Genomic DNA, 21,403 nt, shown 5'->3' with positions numbered 1-21,403 from the left:
CCCTTCTGACATCAATTTAGGACACACACCATTTATATCAAAATCAGCTTTTCAATTAATCTGCTCTGTTTACTAAAGTTATTTTGTGAGATTAAGTGGTTTTTGTTTTCCTCTTTTTCTGGCAATATTTTCACATTCAAATCCAGAACGTGAAGTCTTTTAATCACCTGCTTTTTTTTAAAGTCAGATCAAGTGTGTGTGTGTGTGTGTGTGTGTGTGTGTCTTAGCAGGGGCCCCGGTGGCCTACATCTCAGTATTTAATTACCCACATGAAACAGTAGGTAAAATGTCAGCCAGAAATAAGCTGTGCTGAGCTCCCATGGAGATCACATCCCCTAGGAGACGGGATTGACTCAAATAAACGTGCAGCTAAAAACACGATAGGTAGAACATTATTATATTAATTATTGTGTTATCCTGTTCTGAAGTCTTTACACTGGCTTCCTGTGTGTCAAAGAATATATTTCAAAAATACTGCTGCTGGTTTATAAAGCTTTGAATGGTTTAGGCCCAAAATACATTTCTGACCTCCTGCTAAATGATGAACCATCCAGATCTCTCAGGTCTTCAGGGACTGGTCAGCTTTCTGTCCCCAGAGTCAGAACTAAACACGGAGAAGCAGCGTTCAGTTATTATGCTCCAAATATCTGGAACAAACTCCCAGAAAACTGCAGGTCCGCTGCAACTCTGACTTTTAAATCCAGACTAAAGACTTTTCTTTTTGCCGCTGCTTTTAATTGAACTATTCACATCTTAAACTGCACTGTAACTTTTATCCATGTATTTTTTCTTTTAATGTTTCTTTTATTATCTTTTCTTTTTAATGACTGATTTTAAATGCCATTTTCTTAATGTCTTTCGTTTATTTTATTTTTTGTAAAGCACTTTGAATTGCCTTGTGTTGAAAGGTGCTATATCAATAAACTTGCCTTGCCTTAATTTTCAGATATTAAAAGGTGGTAACATTTAACACCATATATTACCCGTTTTCACGCCTCCTCTAGAGCTGCTACGCAGGTTTAGTTCTCAGCCTGGCCAGCAGGAGGCAGTAATGTCCAGGATAATGTGGGTCAAATGTAATCATCTGGAGCTAATAGTCACCTTCTGTCTTCTTTATATAAATGTGTGTGTATGTGTGTGTGAGAGATGAAGAACACATGTACAAAAAAAGGTCAAAACAAACTCAAAATATTTATTTCCTGCTAAATAATTCAATAAAAAAAACAAGATATCAGCTTTGTCCTGGTTCAATGAAAAATCTGAATAAAGACACGTCCGTCCACTATGAAAATAAAAACAAAGTCGATTGAGATCAGTGCAAAAAGAATCCTCCCGGGGGTAAGGAAGAGATTTCAAATAAAAATAAAATCATTAAAACAGTAAAGTGCATGTTTGGAGAAAACAAAAAAAAGCCCTCTTATAGTTTTATAAACTCTGAACAGGCAGCGAGGGTTAAACACTGAAAACTAACACTTCTTAAAAAATAGGACGTTAGACATAAAAGGAGTTTGGACATTCATATTTCATTACTGTACATTAAAACCTGAAGTCCAGTTAAAACATCACATCCAGTGGTTTACATGCAAACATATGCTCGTCATTCGGTTCCTAAAACATACATCGGAGGATACACAGGGTCTCCAGTTAATCTGCTACACATTCATACTCATCATGCAGCCTTTCTCATCCAGTCCATTGCACTGAGGTCACATGGTATTGTATAGCACAGTGATGGCTCGATGCTTTTTCTCAGCGGAGCCTTTGCGACGTCTCGAGGAGTGTCCCCTCCCCTGCTGGCGGTTCGGAGCGACCGTCCCGTCCGGCTCCTCCCTCTCCTCCGTGTCCTCCTTTGGACATCTCTGCGGCGTGGAGGGGAAGCAGAGGGATGGCGAGGAGCACGACTCGTCCCCGCTGTGGGACAAACCCGTCTTTTTAAAACCGTTCAACACTTTCTGCTTCTTCCAGGAGTCGTCGGGTTGAGATGTAGACATGAAGAAAGGGTCCTGGGAGTGGGCTGATATGGACCTGGAGTGTGGCCTGAGGTCAAGGTCGCTGAGGTCATTGGTCGACAGCTCCAGACAGTCTAGTTTAGCTAAAGACGCCGACCTCTTCATGAGGGAGGGGGGGGTGAGGCCCGCCTGGCGGATACGAGCCTCCAGCTCCATGGCCCTGTGCCACAACATGGGCTCCAGGAAGCTCTTCCCCTCTTGTTTCTCTCGGAGGCCCCTCCCCCTTTTAGAAAGTCCCGGCTCTGTCTCCATGATGTCTCTCTTCTCCTGGGGCTGCTCCACTTCCTGCTCCTGGCTGTGTGGGGTCTCCAGGCCGTCGTGGAGGAACGCCTGCAGCTCCCGGAGGGTCTGCTGGATCCTCTCCAGCTCCTGGCTGCCTCGAGCCAGCCTGCTCTCGGCGTCGCAGTCGGGGCCGCACCCTCCCCTCCCACTGGAACCGGACCCCAGAGTCTCGTCTACGTCCGACTCGTGCACCGTCACCCCGTCCACAGTCATCTGGTCTGAGCAGGCCTGAGGCTGCTGGCTTTGGCTGTGAAGTCTTTGGGGCAGAGCTGAGGTCTCCAGAGATGATTGACATGTGGGGGGGGATGATGTGAGCATTTGGCTGTCTATGGATGTGAGCACGGTGATGGGTGTAGCACCAGAAACATGTCTGATATAAGGAGGTGAAAGGTCGTCTGAGGAGTTGAGCTCTGTGTCCGACCCTTCTCCGTCTTTGGGCTTTTCTCCCTGAGTTTGTTCTGTGAGGTCCTGAGGGAGGCGGGGTGGAGTGTGTTCGGTGCTTAGGGGACACGCTGACAGTCTGACAGGGGGGTGCTCGGCGCTGGGGGAGTGAAGGGGAGATCGCTGAGTTGCCGTCACCTCCATCTCCTGCCTCAGCTTCTGCTCCAGCTGCTTGGTGGCCCGCCGCACCGAGCCCGCCGGCCAATCACACGGCAGCATGGAGGGAGACTGCGGGTGAGAGGGGGGAGTCAGAGAGCCTTGGGTGAGTTCAGACAAAGTCTCCGCCTCTATCTGATGCTGAGGGCTGTGGGAGGAGGGAGGGAGCGACGAATGAGAAGAGGAGGAGCAAGAGGAAGAGGGGGTCGGAAGGGAAGCTGAAGGATGGCTTATGGCTTCTATCCCTGTGACAATATGGCGGACTGACACTCCGTTGTCATGGTGAGGGGGATGAGCTGGGTCAGGGCTCTCTTCAGACTGTGGAGATGCCTGAGGAGAAAAAGGACAAATGTAGATCATATTAGTCAACGTGTTTCTATATTAAATGCACGAGTGTGACATTTGTTATAAATTATTGTACAGCCTTTTAAACTATACTTAAGCACCTTTTTTGTATTAAATCATCAGGACTATCCTCTCCATAGCCAGTAGGTGTCGCTATGATAAATGCAGATATGGTGTCAAGGCCGTGTTATTCCCTTAGGTAATTTACCACCGTGCAGTCCTTCCACACAGATTCTACAGTCAGATTCTAGTGTTAGTTTAGAGCTACACTCACACACAGCCCGGCTACTGCTGCTGACACAGACTGGGGGGTTATCACTCTCGAGGGGACAGGCAACAGTCAAGTTCTGACAAAATACTGCAGTGTGGACCTGTCCATCAAAGTTAATGCTACCTTTTTCAAAGTGCACAGCTCTCTTTTTAAAAATTCTGAATAACTGCACATTTTGTATTGAATTGTCATATTTAGATTTGACTTAGTTACATTTCTTCTTATTTTTTTAAAGTTTTTTTTCAACATTTTCATAACATTTCTATTTTATTATTTTTTTACAACTTCATTCCTCTTGTGTTTATGTAATGTATGCACCAGATTACACCAAAGCAAATGCATTGTATGTGTAAACCTACAAAGCAATAAACCTAAATAAAACTTTTATTGCGGTGCATGACGGGAGCCCTTTTGAATTGAATTTGCAGTTGGAAGTAGGAATACAGAATGTGATGCTGCTGAAACAGCTGTACGGCATCTTTTGCATACAGGTCAACTGTAACTGGCAGACGGATGCTGTTTGATAAACCTACTGTTAGTCAGATGCAAGAAGCTCATACTGTAGCCTGAAGTTACATCCAAAACATTAACAGAGCGATGAATCTGAATAAAACCGTACCTGACTAGTCCCGTATCCCTGCTCCTCTTCCTCCTCCTTCGCCTCAGTCTCTCCGTCTTCTTCCAGTGACGGGGGTGTCCTTAGTTGTGCCTGCTCGGAAAGTGTCCTGGATCTGCCATCTTGGGCCAGGCCCAGGAACTTCTCCCTGGCGCTGAAGAAGTCGATGCTGTCTGCGCTGTGATTGGACGACCCGTCGGCCTCGTCGCGGCCGTCCGAGGCGCTGCCTATCTGCAACTCGCTGGGGTTGTTGTTGTCATCGCTGGCAGCCAATGGGAGGCGGTGTGTGAGGTTAGCAGGGCTGAGGGGGCTGTGTTTGTCGCTGGTTAAATCTGAGGAGTCTATTGTGTCTGAGTCAGCTGATCCCAGAGTGAGAGGAGAGAATTCCTCTGAGCTGCTGCGCTCCGGCAGACTCAGGGTCAGATCCCCCGCTTTCTGTGTTCTGGGCACAGAAATGGACAGATGAGTGGGAGGAGCCCGCTGGAGTTCAGGTGTGGGAGGTACAATGTGGAGCGATGGGGGGGGGTGGGGCAGAGCGGCGGGCACAGTGACCGCCACGCTCGCTGAGTTGGCCAGTCTTTCCTCCGGGACCACGACGGCTGCTCGGGGTCTGGGGAGGGGGAGCAGGAGGGAGTTTTCGCAATCCGATCCCTCGTCCTCCTGACCCGGCGACTCACACACACCGTTGGAGTCGGAGTGTGAGTCAGAGGTGTGTGTGGTGTTGGATTTGGCAGAGTCTTCGGATTCGGCACCGAGCGCCTGCAGCACGGCCGCGCCCAGGAAGTGATGCAAGGAGGGGGAGGAAGTGTTGTTGTTGTGAGAGTCAGAGCGGCCCAGAGACGAAGGCTTACACATCGGCTCGGGGCGTTCTGATAGGTCACTTTCAGAGTGGGAGCGCCATAGCTTATTATGCCTTTGCTTGCTGTGGAAACAAAGAAAATGATGTGTTGTTAGCACCATAACGCTCTCTTTTTCACACACTTCTGTATATATGTAAATGCAGCTACTCAATGTTTTTAAATTGTATTCATACTGCTGATTTATTCTCTTCTTATCTTTGTGTGAACTCTTGAATTTGCTGCCATCACACCTGCATGTTCCTACAGTGATTCATGAAGGCTTATCTTATCTAAAAGGATGTGCATATTGAGAACACACCTGGCCAACAGAATTCCCTGATACTCCTCCAGCTGTTTCATGAAGGAAGGGTTGGGTTTGGTGACGGCCCGTTTCTCTTTCACAAACTCGAAGGCGGTGTCCAGATCCCAGCCGTACTCCTTCATGGCGTAGGCGATCACTGTGGAGGCGGAGCGACTCACACCCATCTTACAGTGAACCAGACACTTAGCCCCAGCTTTCCTGAAGGGGAAAGAGAGAAATTGTGTTGGATTATAAGTGAAAGAAACCAAGGAGAATGTAACACGTTTGTGTCCGTCTAAGCCTACTTTGCTTTGGCGATGAACTTGTAGGTCTCGTTCCAGTACTCCAGCAGATTGGTGGCCTCTTCGTCGTACACTCTGATGTTATGGTACTCAAACACCCCGGGGAAGAAGTTGTCTATTTCCCTGGTCACGTTCAGGATGTAGAGCACGCTGCCAAACAGACAGGAAGAGGACGGTTGACAAGCTGACCTTTTACTGTGAAACACTCATATTAATAATTGGCTTAAACCCCACAGGGCAGACATTGTTGCAAACAAGAAGCTTGAAAGAATGGAAACAAATATCAGCGGATGGTGCTTTTAATAAGGGGCCTTTAGTTAAGTGTTGTTTTAACTGTATGTAAGGTACGTTTTTGTACATAGAACAACACAAAAGGCAATAAAAAGTGCTTAACATAAGCTTATAAAACAAGACAAGATATAAAAGTGGTGCAGAAGTATAAGAATGTAACATCCTCACGGAAATCTGTGACAGACAGATTCTTTGCCTCGATGTTAAAAGAAGAAAGGGTTTGGTCGATTTCTGACTGATGTCTTACCCGCTGTTCTGCAGCTCCTCCAGGTTAGAGGCATTCCACTCAGAGCCCTGCAGACATCACAAGCCACGTTAATATCAAAGTCTTAAACAATATATTCAACACACAACAAGAATCAAGAATGAGTGAGAATCTTAAAGTTATTGCAAAGAATTGGAAAATGTTGAGCACGCTTTCATTACATTGTTCATTTAAACACTTCAACACAACTTGTACTAAGACTAAATGAAATGGCTTATATGTTCTTACCAGATAGACATGTTCAAAGATTTCAGTGGGGCTGTCCATCTGTCCCAGGATGAGGATCATCTCGTTGTCTATGTACTCCTTAAACTCCCTCAGGTTACACACCATCAGCATCTCCAGCTCTGTTCGGATCTGGTACCATGGGGAAAAGTGACACTTGGTTAAGTAAAGCTACATTTTGAAACCAAGATGTGTGCCTGAAGATATCCCCACATCCTAGGGCTGCTCGATTATGGCAAAAATCATAATCTCGATTATTTGGGTCAATAATTGTAATTGCGATTATTAAATGTGATTATTCATTGACTTTGAAAACATCCATTTATTGGAGAAAAAAAATGTGAACAGTATGTTTTTAACAGTTGATTACCCTGAACTTTAAGTATAATTCAACTGAAAAAAAAAAAAAATAATTTAAATTAAAAAAAAAAAAAGTAATAATAATAAAATAATTATCGTTTTATTTCGATTACGTTGTTTTCGTAATCAATGCAAGCCATAATCGTAATCGCGATTAAAATACAATTAATTGAGCAGCCCTACCACATCCTTCAATGTGCCTCTTACCTCCTTACAGGTGACGTTCTCCAGGTCTTTCTGCATCATGATCTCTCGGAGGCGGGTCTTGATCAGCCTCTCTGTGCGCTCCCTCTCTGTGGGCCTACACACCACACACAACACACACACACACACACACACACACACACACACACACACACACACACACACACACACACACACACACACACACACACACACACACACACACACACACACACACACACACACACACACACACACACACACACACACACACACACACACACACACACACACACACACACACACACACACACACACACACACACACACACACACACACACACACACACACACACACACACACACACACACACACACACACACACACACACACACACACACACACACACACACACACACACACACACACACACACACACCACACACACACACACACACACACACACACACACACACACACACACACACACACACACACACACACACACACACACACACACACACACACACACACACACACACACACACACACACACACACACACACACACACACACACACACACACACACACACCTTGATTAAAACACACTTTCTCCCTTCACAGTCACAGTAATGACACGTTCCTTCTGTTCACTGATTCATTTTCACTGTACTCTCAAAGAGAGGACTTGTCCGGCTAGAGAATTGCCACTTTGTCAGGTTCTCAGAAACTGGAGAGAAAATGTGAGAGCGTGGCCCATCGGCGATCCACAACAAAGACCCTTTGTTTTACGGGCGCCTGTTGTTGTGCCTGGCTCTGTTTCTATCAACTCTGCAGGGGGACGCATTTAGCCTTAGGACATCACACTGATGATACCAAGAAGTGGCCTAATTACCTCTCTGGAGGGAAGAGCGAGAGTTTCCCTCCTGGATTCTCTTACTTATGTTGTCTAATGTTCTCCTTCTATAACAGTACACAAGAGGGTTGGTTTATAAATCACAAAGAGGGGCATTGTGATTGCCACAGGTGGGAAAGTGCAGACTTAAAAGCATCGCTCTATGCTAAGAATTGGAAACAGTCATCTTGTTTACCTCAAGCTGTCTGACCCGGAGAGAATGACTTCACAGGGGAAAAAGAGAACCTAGTTACTCATGCCGACAAATATGGGTTAGTTACCGATAGTCAATAACACTTTAAGCACATAACATGCCTAGAGGCAGATTAATGGAGCAATAGCTGGTCAGGGAAAGACCCAGAATAAAAAATACACATGTGACGGCACTAATGACTGAAGAATGGGAAATTCTTTGTCACTTCATGGAACAAGTGATAGAGGAGCAGCCTACGGGAAGTTACAGTAATCACCATAAATCAAACGCACACAAAAACAAGATTAAAAAACTCTTCCTGCTGCGGGAAATTTCCATCTAATGGTTACACAGAAACATTTACTTCCATGTCAACAACCACTTGGCAGGTCATGTGGCTCTGGCACGCAACAAACAGGGACGTCATGTGTGTATTGGAGCTCGTAAAATGTGGGTGGCAATCTTCATGATGATAAGTGCAAACACACCTCGAGTGAGAAGTATTTTGGTTTCCAGGCATACGCTAAATATGGGCGTTTCTAGTTAGTCAGGTTTTGAAGTGGAACTTGGCTTTTCCTTTCAACCCAGGGGCATCAGGTGCATGCACCAGCAACATATCTTCTTTAACCCCCCCCCCCCCCCAACACCCCATCCTCTCCCACCTGCTTCTGTCCCTCTGTCTGTCTACCTATTTGTCTGGTTTTCATTTTTCCGAACGTAAATCAAGCCTCAGCTATTTTTGACACTGGGAGATCTCTAAAGTGTGTGTTTGAAAGAGAGGCGCTCTAAATAGATAGCGAGGCACGTGGCTAACTAGCAGTGGGGAATTTCCCTATTATTAGTAAAGACATAACTCCAGCAGCCTGTGTCATTCCCGTTACTTTCTAATCTCCCTTGAGGATCTCTTGATAACTGTCACAGAGATGAAATGTCTGTGTGTGTGTGTGTGTGTGTGACAGTGTGTGTGACAGTGTGTGTGTCTGTGTGTGTGTGTGTGTGTGACAGTGTGTGTGTGTGTGTCTGCACACAGTTCAGGATTTGCTCGCGTGCCTACATGTGTTTTTGTCGCGGTGCGTTTTGCTTTCTTGTTATCCTGAGAGGTTGCAGACTGAATGTGACCCCCGCTCCAGAGTCCAAGGCTCTGAAGGCTGAGCGTCTGCAGTAAAACTTTAGCTGTCGGCTCATAAAAAGAGATTATGCAACGCGGTCTAGGTCAAACAAAGTAGTGGCTATACCTATTTCCTCTTACTTAAGGTTATCTTTACTTTTGTTTCCATTAGCAAAATACTAATTATTATTCATAAAAAAGGGAAACTATTTGTAAAAAGCATCTATTAAAACAGAATTAATGCCATAACATTTGTTATTTCTTCAGTAAGATTATGCATCACTACTTTTGGAATGAAATGCAGTGGGTTGTGGGTAACCAGTCAACACATCCTTTGATTTGATCCCTTTCAGAGCAGTGTACTCACGCCATAGGAATGTTGCACTAAACATCAATGGGTGCTGTGCTACTCTATGGCATACAACATGAAGACTTGAGAAAATGACTCCTGGATCGCCTCACAAACCAAACAGATATTCCATCATAAGTGTGAACTGTGTGTGTGGGTGCATTCATGGCGTCTACTCACAGGTCTGTGAAGAGAACGGGCGAATTGGCACGGTGCGACTCGACGTCCTGCATGGCGTTCCACTCGTTGATGCAGGTCTGGTTGGAGGACACCCGGCTCTGGTAGTAGCTGACCCAGGTCAGGAACAGGCTGCCTGGGTAGTGGTTGTGGCAGCGGGCCACATCGCTCGCTTTGTGGAGCGACTGGAGGGCGGACCTGAGGCACAGCGAGGAGGAAGACGATAAATCAATCAAATTTGATATATATTTCCCATTATCACAACGTTTACATTCGTCTCAGGGGGCTTTACAGTGTACACAGCATACAACAACCTCTGTCCCTCTGACCCTAGCAGCTTACAAAAAAGAATGTGTCAGAGAAACCTCGGAGGAAAGACCCCTCTCCCAGGACGCAGAGATAGTACGATTACAACATAGATAATCCAAATGACATGTGAAAAGGTGGCTCCAGCAAGAAGTCAAAATGTCCCGGTGCTGCCAAGAAATGATGACCCAAAGAGAGGATTCACACTTGAGGTTATATCTTAATCTTGATAATAAGATGACACTACTACTGGGTGTAATTTGGCATTGCTACGTTCTTAAAATGATTGACAGGGTGAAATAACTCAAAGGGGGATATAACAAAGCAGTAAACAAACAAAGGAATGAACATGAGGAAAGGCAAAAAGGAAGAGAGGACTTATGTGAGAAGGAGAGAAATCGATAGAAATACAAGCGGGGAATGACTAATGATGACACGAGAGAAATATAACAAGGGAAGTTGGTTGAATTAGTGAGAAAAACGTCAGAAAAGAACCGAAAGAGTACAGCGAGAAGAGACGCATTAAAGAGATGTACCTGCAGATAGAGGAATGTATCAGGAGATATTCCAGAGAGAAGGAGGTCAGGCGTAGAGCAAAGAACAAAGAGAAAGAAAATGAGGAAAAATAAGACGGAAATAAGGAAGGCAGCACTGGCATGTGAGACAGAGAGATAATGAAGAGACTGGAAGGCAGAGGGTTAATGAGAAAACAAAGGGAAAGGAGAGGACAGATAAGAAACATTGACAAAGATAAAAGGCTGGAGGTCAAGGTCAAAGAGGGGACAATGGATACAGACGTTTTCAGCCGGTAACAAAAACATTTACTGACTTCAAATGGCAGTAATAAACGGGAAGTTATGCTTACCACATGGCCTGGACAGAAACTGGCTTGAAAACATGAACCCTGTTCACCGACGACACGCTGAAACCACTGTGATCAAAAACAAGACTGAGATTAGAAAAGGGATACACGGTAATTCTGTTATAGCCATCTTACAACACCAACAAATCCTCTTACGATAAAATGACTAAATAAGAGTCATCAGAGCTTCAGTCAGTTGCCCCGCGGGGGGGGCAGTTAGAGGAAGCAGGGAGGATGGTGTCTTACCCGTCTCCGTCCAAGTGGATCAGAGTGTCGCTCCACAGAGGTAGAACCAGACCCACCGTGCAGCAGCTGGAGGGAGAGCAACACGTCAGACAACAGAACAAGAGACACTGGGTTCACTTAATACAGGGATGTGTGAAGGACAGAATTAAAAAGGAAGTCTATTGTTAAGTACTGCCGTGTACAATGCACTTATGTGATGTTTTGTTGGAGTGACAGGCCAATCAAAGAATATTCTGCTCAGCACTTTTTTTATTTGTCACTTAAAGATTTGAACATGTAGAAATGGGAATTTTCAAGGATTGTCAGTTGTAGATAGCTACAGTCAGGGGCGGACAGGGACTACAAATCAGCCCGGGCATCTCGACCGGCCCACTTCGGTAAATTGTCAACGGAAGGGGGGGTGCTAGTGACTTATCCGACCGGCCCACTTTGGTACCGCTAGTATATAGTCAACGGGGGGGCGGGGGTGCTAGTGACTCATCCGACCGGCCCACTTCAGTACCGGCCCATCGGGATTCGTCCCGAACATCCCGATGGCCAGTCCGCCATTGGCTACAGTGTAGTTATGACAATGAAAATCTTAGGCTCTTCCAACAGTGCAACGCAATAAATAAAATAGAATAGAATAGAAATAGTGCAGAATAGTCTACAGTATATACAAGTAATTGAAATATTGATATATATATAAGTTGTAAACAGTGGGATTTGTATAAGGTTGTCTTGTGTAAAATAAATGTACATATTATAAAAATCGAATAGATAATAAAGTCGTCAGGAGTTAGCATGTGTATATCTTTCACTATAAAAACACATTTTTGAGTTGCACTGACCTATCAGAGGAGAGAAAGTCCATGCCGAGCACGATGCTCTCCTCCGTGTCCTGTTTGCCATTGGTGGAGACCACCACCATGTAGCGGGTCACCTGAGGGAAGGCGCTCTCCAGACGCACAGCCTGAGAGAAAAGATGGAGAGGAGACACGAGGGAAGAGGGGAAAGGAGATATTAGCACAAAAAAAAGATGTTGCACAATGGCAGGGTGTGCATGATTTGAATGCACACAACAGTTTGCTTTATGAAAGAGTATCTTTGTCAGTGCAGACAGACCCGTTTTTTTTCTACCAACAAGTATCAGTTCTTTATTTCTGCTAACAAAGAAGTGAAACCGCCTCTAGACCTGGAGGATAATGTCTCTGAACACAAAGCCACCTTGCTTGTGTGTATATGTGTGTGTATACGTGTGTGTATGCGTGTGTGTATGCGTGTGTGACCTACCAGTCGGATGTTGTCCTCCGGCCGCAGTACAGTGAACATGGTCTGAAGATGTTTCTGGAGGTCACCTGGATAGAAAGGATTTCAACGTCCTCATCAAGTTTCAGTTCCTTTAGGACAACACTTTCATTCTTAGCCTTTAGACGTTGATACAACACCTAGGATAATGTTTCATTTGGCCTGTGGCAAGTTTCCAGTGCCTCTTTTGGCCTACATTCAACCTGATCTCTGAATACTTCTGAGGAAGTTATTTCTGAAACTATTTATAGTTTTCATCAGCCTTACTCCAACTAACAATGGCTGTCTTATCGAGCAGCATGTTCTACTTTCCTCTATTTTTTTACTTTGTATTCCTTGTCCAAAAGTGTAAGGATGTTTGAAATGTGGGATCTTTGGCAAAACACTCCTCAAACAATCTGGTCCCCACATGGCACGCAGCAATGAACTGGCTGCACTGAAGTTGTTTTGTGAAACAGCTTCAGTGAAGATATCAGCAGCTGTTCTCGATGATGCTGCGGAGGAATGTCGATTTGAAAACACGCTTGGATTCAATCTCAAGTTATTCCGTGGAGGAGTTCATATCAGAGGCTGGGAGCTATCGCTGGGAGAAGCAGCAGCTGTGGGGAGTGCAAGTCTTTACCTGTGTGCTTGTTCCTGCGCTGGCTGATGTGCGGTGCAGAGTTAGGCGTGGGGCTGTTTCCCCGGGGAAGGAACAGGGCGGCACCTTTAACAGTGAGAAAATTCTCACTGATGCTGCGAGGGAAGAGAGAAGAAAAGAAAACATGAATAAAACCTCAGACTCAGACTCCTGCCGAGTTGTCTCATCATATTTGGTGTGACTTTTGGAATTGGTTTTCTCTTTCTTGCACTTGTTGAACCAAACGTTATAATAAGCACAAGATGGTGGACAGGGAACAGAAGGGTGTTGTCATGGGCTTATGTCAGTGTCACAATGATCCACTCATCTGGCCTCTGCGAACAGGCTTCCAGAATCAGCACAGGACAGACCGACGCAAGTAAAAACAAGATCCAAGCCCCTATTTGAACTCGGAACACAATGTTCTCCTCCACACAGCTGGATTACACACACAGGCTTATTCACACAAGCAGCTGCCAGTAGGGAGGGAAGGGGGGGGGGGGGGGGGGGGGATTGAGAGGAGACCCGGGGTCCGAGAGGGAAGATGAATCCCCTCCTCCACAACATTTGAGGGGAGATAAGAGCGCGTCGTATAAAAAGGGGTCCTGTTCCTCTGTAGGAAGAGCTAATCTAATTAACTGTGACTGAGGTCACTGCGCTGAGGAAGAGGACGCATAATTAACTGAGGTCAGTGTTACAACTGGAAACCTAAAAGAGAGTGTGTGTGTGTGTGTGTGTGTGTGTATTAGTTTAAAGTCTCCCCATGGCACACTAACCTTAGTAACACTATGGACCGATAAAACAGGTTGGAAGACGTGCTTCTGCAGCCGCTAATGACCACGTCAAATGACAGCCATGGGAGCAGTTAACCACAACTTCAACGATGCTGAGCAAGCAGTGTGCCAATTAGACCGCGTGGGCACTTAGGCAACGCTTCTCCTGTGTTTATTCAGCAGATGCAGAGAGCACCGCAAAGGCAACATTGCAACGAGGAAAAAAAAGTAGTAGAATCCATCATAATGAGGAACGAACAGATTGCGTTTGTACCATAATTAAGACCCCAAGTAAAGCTGGCAAGAACTTAGCCTATCCAGGAACATGTGCAGCCACATTCCTGACAGCGGTCTGCAGAGTTACAGATTTCTAGAGAAACCCCCAGTTTGGTTGCTTTTTTTGGCATTAAAATAGAATATTAACATCATCTGCCTGCTTGAATATGCCCTGCCATGTTTTGTTTCTGAGGTCAAATAAATAGGAGTTCATGTTTAAGCGGTCTGCAGTCGGTCAATAATAAAACATTGAACATAAAAAGGTGGATAAAAGTGTTACGCAAGGACGCTTTCAGAGAGTTAGTCGCCTGTTCTGACAAACTTCAAAGGAATGGTTTCGTAGCCGCCGGGAAAATAAACTATTCAAGGAATTGACACACACGCAAAGAATGAAGATTAATCGAAGGGATGTGATGTCGTCAGAGCCACATTTTTATATTTTCAAGTTGCACAAGCGATTGGTTGAAGTGCTCATTTGAAGGTTAACCACTGTGTTGGGTAATCTTTCATGCAGCAGGCTACACTCAATGAACCCAACGCTTTACTGCACTTCAGTTTCACGTTGTCTGCCATTTAGACTTCCTGTCGTGCTCTTTTTCTCTGTAACTTCATCTCGCCATCCTTCCAGCCGTCCAACTGTCCTTCCTGAGTTTCTCTGAGACCGTGTACAGGATGAGGAGACAAACAAAACCGCAGCTCAGTGCTGAGCTAATTTCCCATAACCCTCCCACCCTTGACACAGCTGTTTCCTCTCTCTCTCTCTCTCTCCTGTCTGTCACTTCCTCTTTTCTGTAATTCTCACAACTTTTCATTTCCGTCACTCTCTTTGAATTCCTGCTGTATCATCATCACACACAGACAGACTCATGTACTGTACTTGGCAATGACCATGTATAGCAGTGCTACTGTACAAAGTCATCTGTAATACAACACTATCCCTAAGAATTGCGCATGGAAGGGGATGCGCGTGCAAACACACACTTTTACTCGTCCACAAACACACCTTGGGAAAGTGGAATCTAAGCCCGACAGTCGGAGAGCTGGGGGGCTGTGAACGACTTTCCACTGCATTTTTCTAAAAATACTGTAGTCCTTTAAAAGTCCCAGCTATTGATAGACTGCTTTCAGAATAGCACAACTCGCTGTAGAAGCTTCTCTTTGAAAGGGCAGCCTTCTGCAGCGGTTTAACTCCAAGTCTGCATGTGCGACGATTAAAAAGGACTGCTTTAGGGCTTCGTTTTAAAAAGACAAAATATATGGCTAAGCAGAGGCAAAACAAAACCTGACATGATGTTACATCTAGCTGCTGTACATTGGCTTCATTATGATTAACCACTGCAAGTGCTATGTGCTACTGCTTTAACCTTAAATAATCCAAACCTTCTTAAGTGCTATTAGCAGAAGGGATTTGTTACCGTAATTATTGGGAAGAGACACAAATGACACACAGATACACACCACCACCCACTCATTCCATACTAAAGAACAATTTACCAATGATGGACGAAACATTTCTCAGTATTGACCATTTTAAATCATAAATTGTTTGCATTTTTTCTGTAAAAATGCCTCATATTCACTCCTAGGATTTGATGTTTATTTGATATGACAGTAAACTAAATATGTTGACTGATGAACAAATAATGCTGATCCACACACAAATACAACAGTTTAAGACTAATAGTGGACCCATTCTGCAAATCTCTGCAGTAAAACCCAGACATGATGTTAGCATTGTGCACTTAAGTAATGAAGAAGAATGTCGTCTGAAGTTATTCAAGCTGAAGCATGTGTAACACCTTTAAATCTGACTTGAGAGCAACACTTTACAAACAGAACATAAAACCTCTGGGGAAATTAAAAAGGGGCATCAAGTTCAACAAAATGTGACTTAGCAGGGTAAGTGAATTGGGAATGAGGAGTGAAGGGTGGGAGATAAAGGGAGAGGACACAGTCAGAGTATCAGAGGGTGGGTGGGTCATCTTTTGCCATTCAGCCACGCCGGGTTTTGGTCAGAAGTGAAGCTGTACAGTAGGTACTTGTTAGGGCAACAGTCCCAGACACAATCATCACTATGTAAGGACCACTAGATAACTGGGTGACCCCCACCTACTGCCAGTGCCCATATTAGTCACTCTGGGGAGGAGAGTGGGATAAATATAGGGCCAGGCTCTGTGGAGGGCCGGCCCAGCTAAGGCCTTCTGAGTTAGAGACAGATACAGCCCATGGGAAAGACAGGGAGTTAGCCTCTGTGTGTGTGTGTGTGTGTGTGTGTGTGTGTGTGTGTGTGTGTGGTGTGTGTGTGTGTGTGTGTGTGTGTGTGTGTGTGTGTGTGTTTACATGTCCATAGGGAGGCCCGGACACGGAAAAGAGTCACAAGCAGAGGATGGTGACAGATGGATGAGAAGAGAGAAGAGTGATGGGGTGTTAATTGCAACATCGTAAAGGACCTCTGTGGCAAATCATCTCGTGTTCCATCCTTATAGAGTTTGATTATGGCAATGTAATCCCACAAATTATCTCAACACATAATATACCTTGACAGCAGATAATTGGGCAAAGCATTGGACACAAGAATGGGGGCAGAAGAGGGTCAAAGCTGATAAAGAGAAATAAATACCTACCGGCCGGGTCATACCAAACAAATACTAATACTTGAATTTACTGTCCAGTAAACATATTGCCAAGGCTTGTTGTCTTATGAATGTTTGCACACGTTTCCCCTAGTCTCTTTGGTAATCCAGAGAGCAGGCCATGGTCCACGCGTCCGCCACCTCAGTGAACTAAACGTACCTGACCCCCACTCATGCAGGGCTATTCTGAGAAGGATTCAGATTTCATTTCTTGAAGTTGAAACAAACTACAGGCAGGAACACACTTCTGAAGAAGCTCAATGGAATTGCTGGTCATATGAGGACATGGAGCTCGGTTGGTAATAACAATGGCTGAATAAAGAGTTCTATTCCCATTTGTGGTAGACAAAGGGAAATAATTCGTTTCTGTATTAGTTGTGTCGCACCACTTTGTTGAATTGTCAATTATTTTTGTCAAAGTATTTATTTTTCAGTAAGTAGCAGTGTAATAAGCTGTTATATGTACCAGCTTACTGTAGGTATGCGTTTAGAATAAATAAAATAATATATCATAATGTGAAATATGTAGGAGTTGAAAATTAACTATATCGATAAACTCTGTGTATCACATTAGTTTCATGGTTTGTATTGGGACTTTGATGAATTGCATTGTACATTTAGAACAGAAACATTGAAAAGAAAGTCAATGTTAATCATCCCAATTTGAAATAACATAACAAACCCACTGTCAGACTCCTGGCAATGAAAAGGACTTCTCTGATACACTAGGCAGCTACACAGCTGGTCCGATCCTGTGGAATTTACTGTAGCTAATTGAACAAACTTAAACCAAGTTATGTAGGTTATTTGATTTGCTATGCATCACTAGCTCACACACAAACTAGGGCTGTGCAATTAAATCGTATTTTAAATCGCAATAAGATTTTGGCCTGCCACAATTACGAAAACAACATAAACGAAAAAACGATTATTTTGCTTTGCTAGGTTGTGACAGTGCACTGCAACATATTTGATCTAATTTATTTATATATGATTAGTAGCTTGTGGAAGTGCGCTCAAATATTTGTTGATCTTGTTTATTGGTATTTATTATTTAATTAAATATAAATGTATCATTTATTTTAGTATTGGTTTTTCAGTTGAATTATACATTCAGGGTAATCAAAAGTTAAAAAGATACTGTTCAAATAATTATATTTGTATTTGTTTTAAAGGTCAATAAATGGATGTTTTCAAAGTCAATGAATAATCGTATTTAATAATCATGATATCAATTATTGACCAAAAATAATCGTGATTATGATTTTTGCCATAATCGAGCAGCCCTAACACAAGTAGTATATCCAGCTGCACTTATCTGTGTTCAGCTGCTGAAGTCCCTCACACCAACAGTATCTTCAGTTTGTCACGTTTCCGTCTTATCTCTTTCTTTGGAAAACACGTACGCAACACAAAACACACAAGTGCAGCGGAAGAGAGAGGTTTACCGGTATTCCTAAAATTGGTGGGATAACAATAGTGTTTTAGATGCCATTTAGCCACAGGTAACACTTAGCTCCTTGGAAAGCCTCGAGGCTTGTAATTACTCATTGGTTAAACATACTGGCACATACAGGCATTCACACTATAAACAAACAGAGATATGTACACAAACATTAAAATGCCGCATGTACACACACTAGGAGATATAAATCAAAGGATGCTAAAATCCCTAACGTTGGGATGAGGGCCAATTTGAGCGATACAAAGGGAGGGGTGATAAGAACCATCGACAGCCATATTGCAATAAAGCCAGGAAGTCAGACGGTTCCCACATCTGTGTGCGTTTACTGGACACACACGCTTGCCACACTGTGTGTTGCGGTAACATCTTCCCATAAACTGTCCTAATGCAAACCCAAGTTTTGAAAAAAACTAAATGATTTCCTTAAACACAGGGTGCAGCCCTCATAAAGACTAAATGTTCAGTTGACTCAATAACCTCACTGCACAATCATGTGTGCAACAGCTGACAAACAATGCAATCGAGACACAGGCTGTCCTTGACTTTCCTGAAAACTGCCACAGAAGGCCAATTCTCATGCACGGCATATCCAATTACTGACTGCACGAAAAAGTTACAAAACAACAGGACAACAGAGACACTGGAAGGAAACAGATTGTGGGAAATTGGGTAATGTTGATTTCATTATCTTTTAATCCAGTTGGGGTAATTTCTACATTGATTTCTCCCCAAATGGGCTAAGCTTATCTGAGCCAGCTTCACATACAAACACTGAAGAACTGGAACAGAGTAGCCTTTGATCTGTCCTGAAGGGCAAACTTGTCTTCATCGCATTTACATAAGTCAAGTAAATCCTTTTACACCTCACAAGCAAAAGGAAGCCTCTACTCCCTTTTGCCTTGATGTCTGCAGACAATGAAGATCACAGATAAGATGCATTAAAACCAACTACTTCAGATCCAAGCAAACAATCTCTGAATTGGTATTGATAGAGCGAGAGAAGCATATATTTAGTTCAGTTGACTGATCCTTGGAACACAGGGCTACAAATAAGTACAGAGGCTTTGGGTTTAAGGGAAAATGCTGTCTGATCATTACATTACATTTAGCTGACGCTTTTATCCAAAGCGACTTACAATAAGTGCGTTCGACCAACAAAATACAAACTTGAAGAAAACAGAATCATATAAGTACATCAGGTTTCATAGAGCCAAAACATTTCAAGTGCTACTCAACTCAGCTGATCAGTGGTTAATCATTTCCAATGTAGGCTATTATTGGGTTACAATGAAATCTATTTGCTAAGAGTTATATCAAAAGGAATATTTAGCTGCCTATTTCCTGGTTGCCTAAACCAAGCGTCAAGCAAGTGGATGCAGGCAAATTCTCTAGATCTGTGTCTAAGAAAATCACTACGATGAAAGCCACCAACATCATTTTTAATGTTGGATATAAATAAAGAAACCTACTGCCATTGTCTCCTTCACAATCATTGTAAATTATTTCTCTAAATGGTGACATTTAAAACATGTCTTAATTGTAAGTTAAGCTTCCTTAACAACTATGGACATCACACCAATCACTCACAAGTTCACACAAACAAAATCCCAGCCTTGGACAAACAAAAAGGGAGGGACAGAAATGCCCAACCAAAACTCTTAATATGGTGATCAGGTGATAATGGTTTTCCATCTATTACTGTAAGTGTCTGTAGTAGTGGAACAGGTAGGATGATTCACACTTTATGTCAGCCATTCCCTGATACGTCACCAGGAAATGCGTTCAACTGATGTTGTATAATAATTACACATGCTCGATTACTCATAGTGTTACAATGTTAAACGTTTGGCACGTTTTTACTACTATTTCCAAATACTTGAAGTCCATATTAAAATATAGTATTAACAGTATCACTATCCACAGTACAAAAATCAAATACAGGCTAATTTCAGTTTAATGCCCCTTAAGTTTGAATGACACCCTGTTACTTCAAAGCACCTTTACTGTCTGTCCCTGTCATACATTTATGCATGTTTTAATGAATACAATATTCTTAAACATAGGTTTATTCCAGAGTGTCTTCCCTCCACCACCTGCTACTTATTTACACTTACAGCTGGTTGATCTGATTGTTTGACACCACTGCTTCGTCGCTGAAGTATGGCACCATTTTAGCCCCGCAGCATGAGCAGAAGCTGACCGCCGACGAGCTCTCAGATTCGGAGACCGCGCCGAGGGTCATGCCGGCGGCTGGGAGCGCTGAGGTAGGGGGTGTCAGGTGTTCTTGTCCCGGGAGAAAACTTTTACTCCTCTCCCATAGTCATGTGCTCTGCCATTTCAACACGACTAACAACTTCCTTTGGTGTAAATAGCCGTAATAGTTTAGAAAATGACGAAATATTCCGCGAAGTAGTCACTTGTGTCCAAATCTTTTTTCCGTCACAATAAATTAAGTTAAAAGTTGAAGCACGCTGTTCTGCTGCTTCCAGACAGTGGCGACAAGATGTCCCAATTAAGCGGAAGCGAGTCCTTTCATGAAGAAGTGTTCGTACCGTTTTCTGAACATTATTAATCCTCTGTACAACAGACACTATCCTCTACCAAGTACAGTACTAAGACATATGACTTCAGTCAAACTATCACCGAGGAAGTCATGGGAGGGAGGAGTTGGAGACATGTGTTTTGGGGGAAAGTGGGGAGCCAATGAGGCCAACAGGGAAGTGCGACCGCCCACAACAGCAGCCCTTCTGCATCGACACTTGCTGAAGCAGGGCACGTGTATACCATCGCATCGTGTATACACAACACTTATTATTTCCTTCAGCAGGTTATTATTCTAGTTCCTCCTGTCTGGCCGAGGGTGTGCTTATCAGAAATTGCACTGTACTGGTCCACCCTCGACGAATTACACAACACTAAAAGTAATGACCATTGGGACGTTTTAAACAGTGGAGGAGGAAGTAGCCTATTACTTTTACTTAAAGGTGGGGTAGCCAATGTAATTTATTTCAGAAACACTTTTTGTTATATTCCATGGAATGCTCTTAACATCCCGATAGCAATGAATATATTAAAGTTGGGGTAGGTCATTTTGGAGACACCAGCTCGAGTGCACTAGAATTTGAAACTACGCATCCGAAAAAAAATCGGCCCCTTCCTTCAGACTTCCTTACAGAGCCCCTCCTCCAACACACACGAACGCGCACATGACCAATGAGGGCACGAGATAAGTTTGTGCACAGAGAAGGCTGACAGGCAGGTAGGCCAACCAGTTATTTTAGCCGGGCGGCTAAAATGACTGGTCGTGCTTTTTACAGCACTACGGC

At 43.8% G+C, this 21,403-nt stretch overlaps 1 protein-coding gene across 2 annotated transcripts in view; it reads right to left on the bottom strand.

Annotated features, from left to right (window-relative positions):
* Positions 1 to 1,172: 1,172 nt before the first annotated feature.
* ssh2a (slingshot protein phosphatase 2a) overlaps positions 1,173 to 21,403 on the bottom strand; it is a 34,149-nt gene continuing 13,918 nt past the window's right edge. The window contains exons 1-14 of one of the 2 annotated variants that reach the window (XM_034224711.1): positions 20,192 to 20,708; positions 12,934 to 13,046; positions 12,297 to 12,361; positions 11,855 to 11,976; positions 11,025 to 11,090; positions 10,782 to 10,847; positions 9,614 to 9,808; positions 6,911 to 7,004; positions 6,347 to 6,475; positions 6,101 to 6,147; positions 5,566 to 5,712; positions 5,279 to 5,479; positions 4,124 to 5,042; positions 1,173 to 3,218 (exon numbers count right to left, since the gene is read on the bottom strand). In XM_034224711.1, the coding sequence (XP_034080602.1) occupies positions 1,707 to 3,218; positions 4,124 to 5,042; positions 5,279 to 5,479; positions 5,566 to 5,712; positions 6,101 to 6,147; positions 6,347 to 6,475; positions 6,911 to 7,004; positions 9,614 to 9,808; positions 10,782 to 10,847; positions 11,025 to 11,090; positions 11,855 to 11,976; positions 12,297 to 12,361; positions 12,934 to 13,046; positions 20,192 to 20,319 (3,804 nt within the window). In that variant the 5' untranslated portion in view covers positions 20,320 to 20,708 and the 3' untranslated portion in view covers positions 1,173 to 1,706. Of the gene's footprint in view, positions 3,219 to 4,123; positions 5,043 to 5,278; positions 5,480 to 5,565; positions 5,713 to 6,100; positions 6,148 to 6,346; positions 6,476 to 6,910; positions 7,005 to 9,613; positions 9,809 to 10,781; positions 10,848 to 11,024; positions 11,091 to 11,854; positions 11,977 to 12,296; positions 12,362 to 12,933; positions 13,047 to 20,191; positions 20,709 to 21,403 lie in introns of those variants that run through there. The other variant, XM_034224712.1, reaches the window with a different exon arrangement.

The sequence above is a fragment of the Gymnodraco acuticeps genome, unplaced genomic scaffold (genome assembly GCF_902827175.1).
Source record: "Gymnodraco acuticeps unplaced genomic scaffold, fGymAcu1.1, whole genome shotgun sequence".
NCBI classification, from domain to species: Eukaryota; Metazoa; Chordata; class Actinopteri; order Perciformes; family Bathydraconidae; genus Gymnodraco; species Gymnodraco acuticeps.
Note: the sequence above shows the minus strand (reverse complement) of the source record. Positions and strands in the feature narration are given on the sequence as shown.